Source organism: Euphorbia lathyris, chromosome 6 (assembly GCF_963576675.1).
Source record: "Euphorbia lathyris chromosome 6, ddEupLath1.1, whole genome shotgun sequence".
NCBI classification, from domain to species: domain Eukaryota; kingdom Viridiplantae; phylum Streptophyta; class Magnoliopsida; order Malpighiales; family Euphorbiaceae; genus Euphorbia; species Euphorbia lathyris.
In genome coordinates, this window is record NC_088915.1 from 833,464 (window position 1) to 842,133 (window position 8,670).

The following is an 8,670-nucleotide window of genomic DNA, read 5'->3' on the forward strand; positions in this document are numbered from 1 at the left end:
ATTTTGGTTACAATATGGTTGGGTTTAGGATAGATTCCTAATGGTATGCGATATTTTTTTAAGAATTATAGACAAATTTTATTTTTAATTAAATATACTATAACCGAAAATAAAATTATCTAAGTGTTGATAACAAAATTATCAACAAAAAAGTGATGGTTCAGTTAGCTTGGCTCATTAACAGCATGTGAGCTCGAGCACCACCAACCGGTATTCCTTCCACTGTTGGGAGAGGGAGGTTATCGCTGCTCTGTGAAGCCAGAAGGGGAGTAGCAGAAGGGTATACAAGGAGCTCTCCCGCACAGGCCCCAAATTTAAGAGGGCACGAATTTTTTTATTATAGAAATCTAAATATATTATTGTTATTAATTATTATGTAAAAAATTAAGTGGATGTTAACTTATCCAGAAAATTAAGGCTTTAAGACCGTCCTGGAACCAAGCTATCTCAACCTTCGTCGAAAAAACATAGTTGAAACAAGCCCGGACTTCTGAGCAAAGCAATGTTCCATCACATTGTTGCCCCCACTTGGGTCACAAGCTTGACCTAACAAACTCGACGATGTAAGTTGTCATGCTTGAAATTAATAAGCTATATAAAGTTGTTGTTGTTTGACAATGTGGGATTTGATTTTGTTGAAAATTTGAGCTTATCACCTTCAACACAAAATACAAACCATAATTAATTATGAAACTCTTACATATAAATTACGTTACAACATGATGTGTCAAATATGACATATAGAGATTTAAATGATAATTTATATCCAATACTTCAGGCCAATTGGATCAATATAGGGGCCGAGCTAAAACAGAATTTCTACCAGGATAGAATGAGACAGAGACTTAAAACATTGAAGTTAGAAGCTTAAGGAAGAAATTTATATGAGATTGCAATTTGAAATTTCTGTAGTTTTAAGTACTGATGTAGATTTATTTGAATTCTTTACTATCTTGGTTCTTTCAAAACGTTTGCAGTGAAGCGTTAGATATGATCAGTTGTTTGTGAGTTATTGTAGTTGAATATAAACCCCTTATTTGAATTCTTATGTTTTCATACTCCATTACTAGAAAAATCATTACAAGTTGTTTATGCAACAACTCTAGTAAATTGAGAATTCTAGGATGGTGTCCGTCTAACTACACAAGCCAATCCTAATTGTGCAAATCCAAAGTTTCTACCGGAGTCCCTTCTTGGTGTACAAATCTACCGGAGTTCTCGTAGGAGAGGAAATGCAGAAAATCTATCCAAGTCAGTTGGGACCTGAGCCTGTTCCATTAACTGTTCTTTATCAAATAACAATTCTATATCGAAATTCCAAACAACTTGAAACTTTTCGAAATACAAAAGGATGAAAATTAAATCAAACTAAATTAATCATAAAAATATGTTTCATGATTAAGTATCTAATATTGTCCAATAAGCCTTAATTAAATAAAGTATATATATAATTGAAAATCATAATGAAGTCATGCTCCTCATTTCCCTCATATATAAGAATCGAATCAAAATCAAAACTAGAACTGAAATCATAAGAACCAAAAGCATAATCACGATTAAACCTTTCTTCAACAATATCATTTTCATTCGCGGCTCAACTAATGAACAGTTGCGAGTGACACTACAAAGATAACATTCAGAAGAACTAAAATCATGATGAGGATGAAACATTTGTTCAGCTATCAACAACAACAACAACAAAGCCTTAGTCCCGAAATGATTCGGGGTCGGCTAACATTTGTTCAGCTATATCAATAATAAAAGTCACGATAAAACCGTTGTTCAATAATATCAACATCGGTCTCGCAATGCAGCTTCAACTTCGCACACCTAGTCAAGAAAGTAATTGAATGGTCAAAAAAAGATAAAAATATGCAACATCCAAATTCATATAGCATATAATTCTTTATTTTTCACAAAAAAAAATGTTCTTGTCATAATCAGCAAAGTCAAAATTACCTCGACTTGACTTTATGCACCTTCGCATTCTGTCCTGATAGAATATGTTTGAGTGAAACAAAGCTTGGAATATAAGCAATTGCTTCAACTTTGGACATGCTATGGACATTCAAATATTTAAATCGATGTTTTATTGGATCCATGTATACTAAAGCTTCTGTAGAAGAGAAAAACATCAGCAGTGCCCCATCATCCAAGTACTTAATTGGTTGAAAACAACCGTAATGTGGTACTAGATTACAATATATGTAATCAAAGGAGTAAACTTTAGACCACCCCTTATCGGTACTGTTATCTTTCATTGTCCAACATGAACAGCACCATACTCAAGAACTGTAGTTATGCAGAGTTCTTCTCCTAATACCCCAACACTGTCGTGTGCATAAGGATCGTTAATTGCTGGTGATGGCACCGACCCAAAACGTTCCTCCCCAACATCAAAACTAAATATAGATAATGATTGTAAATTAGAAGACCAATAAATAAACCCGTTCAAATAAGTTGTGAATGACTTGGGAATTGACTGGTTGAAAATGTCTATCTCTTTCCATGTTTTTGTACCAAGAATATGGACTTCAGCCTTATTGGAAACATGGGTGTCATGATGAAACATTCTAATCACCGTATATTGGTTAGTGGTGGGACTAAAACCGAACCCATAACATATACTAGACGAGCTCAATTCAATCTTAGCTGTTGGAAGGTTAATAAACTCACCCATAATTGGATTGCAAACAATTGGGCATAGCCATTTATCACATTTATTCAACAAGCAAAGTAACCCATTGCATGAATTAGTGGCTCCATATCGACTATATTTGTCTGGGATTTCAAATTTGGTGCCAATTTTAACCTCAACATTACAAACACATCCACGCTTAAAAAAGTAATGATCACACATCCCAAGCTTGAGCTCAAAATCATCCTTATCTGGCTGCACAAGATAAACCATTTTCGACCCTTGTCTACACAATGAGGTTCGAATCAGAGGATACACCTCACTTTGATCAAAATGGACCTTTGCAAATTCGGGGTCTGAAACTATATCATACCATGTTTTGCACACAGATTTGAATATAAAAATCGTCTTAATGGACAATCTAAGTATGATAGTTACCACAATATCCTTGGGAAGATAAGAAAATGAAGGTTGAGTGACTCGGTTAAGGCTAACTTCCCCTATCATTGTTCTATCTCTCTTTGCATTAGAGTTTGTGGTCAGAGAAATCCTTCCACTTTTCATGATTGTTTGTGAAGATATGCTCAGACAAATTAAATACAACTATCAGCATAATGAATTTAAAACCTTAATTGTTATACATGTTTCGGAAATAAATGATTCAAGTTCAACAAATTAAATCTTAGTATAAACCGAGATTCATCGTATCCAGCAGTAAATGAATAGCTAATTGAAAATTTGAAGAAAAAACAGCGCAAAGAGACAAGAAGTTTTACCTGAAATTGATGGCCGAGAGACTCAATTGGAACCTAAAAATTCATAAAGCTTGAGTTCAGCGCTGCTGATTCTAATCGAATTGTTTATATTCCATCTCCGTTCGTAGGGCGGATATGGTAAAAGCATATAAACAGAATAGCTAAGCAACGAAGGGGTTGTTTGGGTAATTTGTCTTTTTTGTGATGTCTTCTTTTTTTTCCTTTTTCTTTTTAATCAAATGTGATATGGTTTCTACTAGTATATTTTTGGTTCAATAAAGGCAAAAAAACATGATTAGGTTCCACATCTTTCATTTTTTGGTTTATTAAGCTATTAAATTTTTATTTAGATACATTAAGCTCCCGATTTTTTATTTTGGGTCTCATTAAGCCCTTCATAACTAAAAAGCGTAATTTTTAATATAAAATTCAGTTAACAGACTATTATTCATTGCAGCTACATTCAGAATTTGTATGTTTTTACTGTTTGAAAACAGTTTTGGATGTGCAATGTGGCTATAATTCAAACTGTAAAAAATAATTTTTTAACTAATTTTAAATACATATGAAGTTAATAATGTTTCTTAGCAGAATTATATATTCACAGCTTACTAATTTGATCATCAAGGGCTTAATGAGACCAAAAATAAAAGATCAGTGACATAATGTATCTAAATAAAAGATCAAGAGCTTAATAAACTAAAAAATGAAAGATCAGAGACCTAATCATACTTTTTGTCTTTAATAAATCTCTTGCCCTTTTTTAATTTTAGTTTTATAGAAAGTCCTAATTATTTACATATAATATAAGGCCGGATCACACTCTGATCATGTTTTATGAAAAATTTGAATCCCAAGGAATTTTCTAGCAATGCTTAGACTTTTAGCTTTCTTTTTTTAAATAAAATTATAAGCTATTAAGATTGCATATAGAGCCTGTCCTTTGAATTTGGCTTGAAAAAATCATTTGCCGTTTGGAATATTAAAAACTGGGATAAAAATTATGGATTTAGCCTTCACTTATGAAGTGGTACAAATTTAACTTTAACGTTTTCAAACAAGAACAATATTGGCTCTACGTAATAACAATTTAGAAAGAACAAGTTTGTCTAGTATTTAATTTTAGCTTCAGACCTTGCTAATATCAATTATTATTATTTATTTTTTAAAATATTAATTATTTCTAAGATATATATTTACTATATTATTAACGAAATTACAAAAATTAAGTAAAATGCTAAAAATTAAATCCGCTAAATATAAGTTTATTACAAACTTTTTTCAAACGGTCTAATATTTTCTATGTTATTAATATATAGTGGAAATAAAATGTTCCTCAACTCATTTTTTTTTAATGCAAAGATGATACTTTATTAAGAAAGATTGGAAGGTTACACAGAGAGGGATCCCATCACAAGGGTCTACTGGGGGCAAGCCTTCCCCTGCCAATTTTTTTGGTAAGAGGCGCTCCTAAGACTTGAACCCGTGACCTCTCGGTCACACAACAACAACAACATTTACTGTTGCACTAAGGCTCATCCTTTGAATCGACCATTCTAGAAAAAATACATATTTCTTTTCTTTTGTATGATAGTTGTACAAAAATTGGGGGAAGAAAAATCCATGCACCAAATATCATGAGCTGAATTTGGAAGGTCAGAGGCTAATGCTATGAACCCTATATGTGGCCTATTATAATCGAATTGTAGCACAAACATAATTCTACAATCTATGAGGATTCAGAAAGACATTTCTTTCTTAGTGCATTTAAACTACCTACATGCAGAAAGCAAATTCCGAAATACCACAAAAGGAGATATTGTAAAACAATGAAATTCACTATTAGATCCGATTGGAAGACAATTTCATATCATTAATGAAAGCAAAACACTTACCGGTTCCTCAAGGAAACGAAACCATTAGGCGTAATCATCCCTCCATCCAGTGAAATTACTCCATCACTTATAAGTGGAAGAGCAAGTAGCATCTCCTCCCTACTTTTGTAAACTTGCAGGCGAGAAAAGAGGCTGTAAATATAAGTCTCTCTGAGGCCATAGACATCGGATACATACAACAAATTCATGTAATCCATATAAATCATGTTAACAGCGAAACCAATAAATCCAGGTGGGCACTCGCCATTAGGCAGTTTTGGCTGTAGAAGAAAGCCTCCTTTGAGGGTCATCATCCACAAATTCACCACAGTAAGGTCTACAAGGGAAAAAAAGTTTATAATTCAAGAGCTGAATTCCAAACAGCAATAAAGAAAAGAAAGAGATACATCACTACAAGAAAACGTGTTTTTTTGTGGTGAAATACTTCCCCACAGAATATCAAAAATTCGCCACTAAAACCTTTTTGTGGCGAAAAAATTCGTCACATGGTCGCCACTGTTAGAGCGACATAAAAGATAAGTCTGGCGAAAAATTAATTCATCACAATAGATACACATTTGTGGAGAAATGATAATTCGCCACAATAGACTAGACATATTTTGTGGGGAAAATTTCCCCACTAGTCTTTATACTTTTTGTGAGGGATAGAGTTTTCACCACAAATAAGAACATTTTTTTTTAGGAAAATTTTCTCACAAATTCTCATTTTTTTGTGAGAAAATATTTATATCCCAATAAATAATATGTAGTAACTTTTGAGAAAAAATAAAATCCCTTCAAAAATTAAATATCCCCACTATTATATATTTCTTTTGATTATTTGCTTTATTTAAATATTTATTACTAAATATATATATTAAGAATATGAATAAATTTAAATAAATTGTCAAAATAAAAATAACATAGAAGAATAAAACTAATAATTATATATAATTAACAATAAAAATTTAAAATTACATTAGTTATAAAAATTGAATTCATGCGTACAAAATGGACCAAAAAATAATGTCAACCAAGTGAAAAATGTACTAGTTACAAAAATTGAATACACCTTTACAAAATGTCATATCTAAAGATAAGTCATTACAATTCTTTCTATGTCCGCACAAATGAACAAAAGTCAGAAACTCATGTTAATACCCAACAAAAAATGTTGTTCAAGTTGCTGATCAATAAGAAGAGGAGTATCTTTTTGTGGCTTCATGTTTTGCTGCTGGAAATTCAAGTAAAAATTGGATATTCAGATAGGAGATTGCTTAGCTTACTTAACATAGGGGCAGTCATCACACTTCCATGTTTTGTTGAGCAAAGCATCATTGTAAATCCTGAGTTGGTCCTTGGTCCAGAGATGAAACAGGAGTTGTATTGTATACATTTTTTTTTATTATTGTATATATAAAGGTCAAAATTTATTAACTCCAATAATCCAATATATAGCATATGCTCCATCTCTATCCTTTCTAATTCATTCACCCATTGCAATAACTTTATTTGGTTAAATTCAATTCAATCTTTTCAACTTTTTTTTTTAGTATTGTATACATTTTTTTTATTATTGTATATATATATATGTGTCCCCACCATGATTATTTAACAAAATTTAACTAACTATATCTCAATCTTGTTATTTATGGTTTCTTTTTTACTTATAGGTTCATTAGTCTCTTAATAATGCTGATATTGGTGTCCTAATCACCTTTTGATGCTCTAAGTTCTCATCCTTAAGGAAGGAAGAAAAAAAGAAAAAAAAAAGTTAACGTGTGATTTGTCTATTCTTTTTCTATCCTATCAGACTATTGTTCTTGTGTTTATTTGGTCCTAAGTTCGGTTTTTTATTTTCCTTTTTAATTTATTTTAAACTCTACTGCTTGATCTAATTGTAATCAGGCATAATTTCCATTATTAGCAATGTATCATAAAATGAACGAGCCATAATAAAAATGAAATTGTATACCAACTAAAATAAATCTTTTTTTGATATAAAGGACTCTGTCAAACGACCATTAGATTAGTATAAAATTTAGAATCAATGTACTTACAATCTCTTATTATCCTCATCGTGAGGGATGCTTTTCGCCGGCAACGTTCTGCAATCGGTGCTAGAATATCCATTTTGTTATTCCTAGTGCTTAAAAAATCTGCTGATGCACTCACATGTTGAAAGAAATTTTCTTGTTGTTTCTTCGCCATTGTTTCTCCTGCACAAAATTACCAAAATTAGAATCATTGGGTTTTCCTCTTTCTTTCCGTTCTCAATCAAAATTTGCTACTATTTTATGTACAATGATGAATTTAGCAATAGGAATCTGAAAGCTTCTTTGTATTCTATTGAGAGCTATTGGAGCACAACTTATGGTCATTCAATCGTTCTAAATGACATGAAAGATGAAGTCTATCTATTTAGATGGATATAACTACTCCCTCGTTGATTTAACTAAACTTCCTAAAGTTCAAATACAGCAAATAATGGAGCTGATATATATAGGGAAACCATTTGAATTTAGTCATATAACAGAAGGGTTTTGGAAATTGGTTTGTATCTCAAAATCCTCAGGAACAAAACCTCAAAAGAAAAAATATTTGCAAGATGTACTTAGCATGGAAATGTATTTATTTTTAATTTTTTCTAATCAATGAACTCAACTTGGCATAAAAAGAAAAGAGAAAAAAAAAAGGAATATCAATTTTGCCAAATTCAATTTACATGGGCTCACCTTCTAAGCTTATTGAATGCTTCAGAGCAATATTCAAACTATTATAATTGAATTAAATAAGCAATGAAAACTTCAAAAACAATGAAACTGCAGTAGATCTCTCATAGAGTATAAGCACGAACACGGATGGAAGAGGGAAACTACACTAAAACTGGGAATAATTGATTTCTTCCATGAGAGATCCACCCAAACGAAGATGAAAGTGAAAATTAAACTGTCAATCGGAGAAAGAGCATAAGAGAAAGAATGCTAAGAGGCTGAGAAAGATGAGATGGGAAGAAGTGAGATTATAAGCCGAAACCCTAGAGATGAAAATGACACAAATGCCACTATGAAGTCACATGGTTTTGTCTAGTTTTCTTTTTTATTTTGTTTTTTGGGTTAAGGTGCAAAAATACCCCTCAGGAGCAATTTTACCCCTAACGTTTAAAATGGTGCAATTTTACCCCTAACGTTTGTAGCCAAGAGCAATTTTACCCCTAACGTTGATAAATTGGGTAAATTTCAGAAATAATTCATCAAACTGTCTTCTCGGTCATGAAGCTTATCATCTACACTTCACATGTGCGTCATTTTATCAGTAACAAATTATAAACATATGTTGGGATGTAAAAAAAATAATAAAAAAACATACTGTCTTTTGAACGAATTGGACAAAAAAATTTAAA

At 31.8% G+C, this 8,670-nt stretch overlaps 1 protein-coding gene across 1 annotated transcript; it reads right to left on the reverse strand.

Annotated features, from left to right (window-relative positions):
• Positions 1-1,492: 1,492 nt before the first annotated feature.
• LOC136233552 (putative F-box protein At3g16210) lies at positions 1,493-5,510 on the reverse strand. The gene is made up of 2 exons (XM_066023257.1): positions 5,289-5,510; positions 1,493-3,447 (listed from the first exon to the last, which is right to left on the reverse strand). Exon 2 carries the CDS (start codon positions 3,200-3,202, stop codon positions 2,258-2,260), a length of 945 nt encoding a protein of 314 aa, XP_065879329.1. The 5' UTR covers positions 3,203-3,447; positions 5,289-5,510; the 3' UTR covers positions 1,493-2,257.
• Between the last annotated feature and the right edge of the window lie 3,160 nt (positions 5,511-8,670).

Excerpts from the sequence above, each read along its gene's own strand:
- LOC136233552 (XM_066023257.1), bottom strand. The coding sequence starts at position 3,202 with ATGAAAAGTGGAAGGATTTCTCTGACCACAAACTCTAATGCAAAGAGA.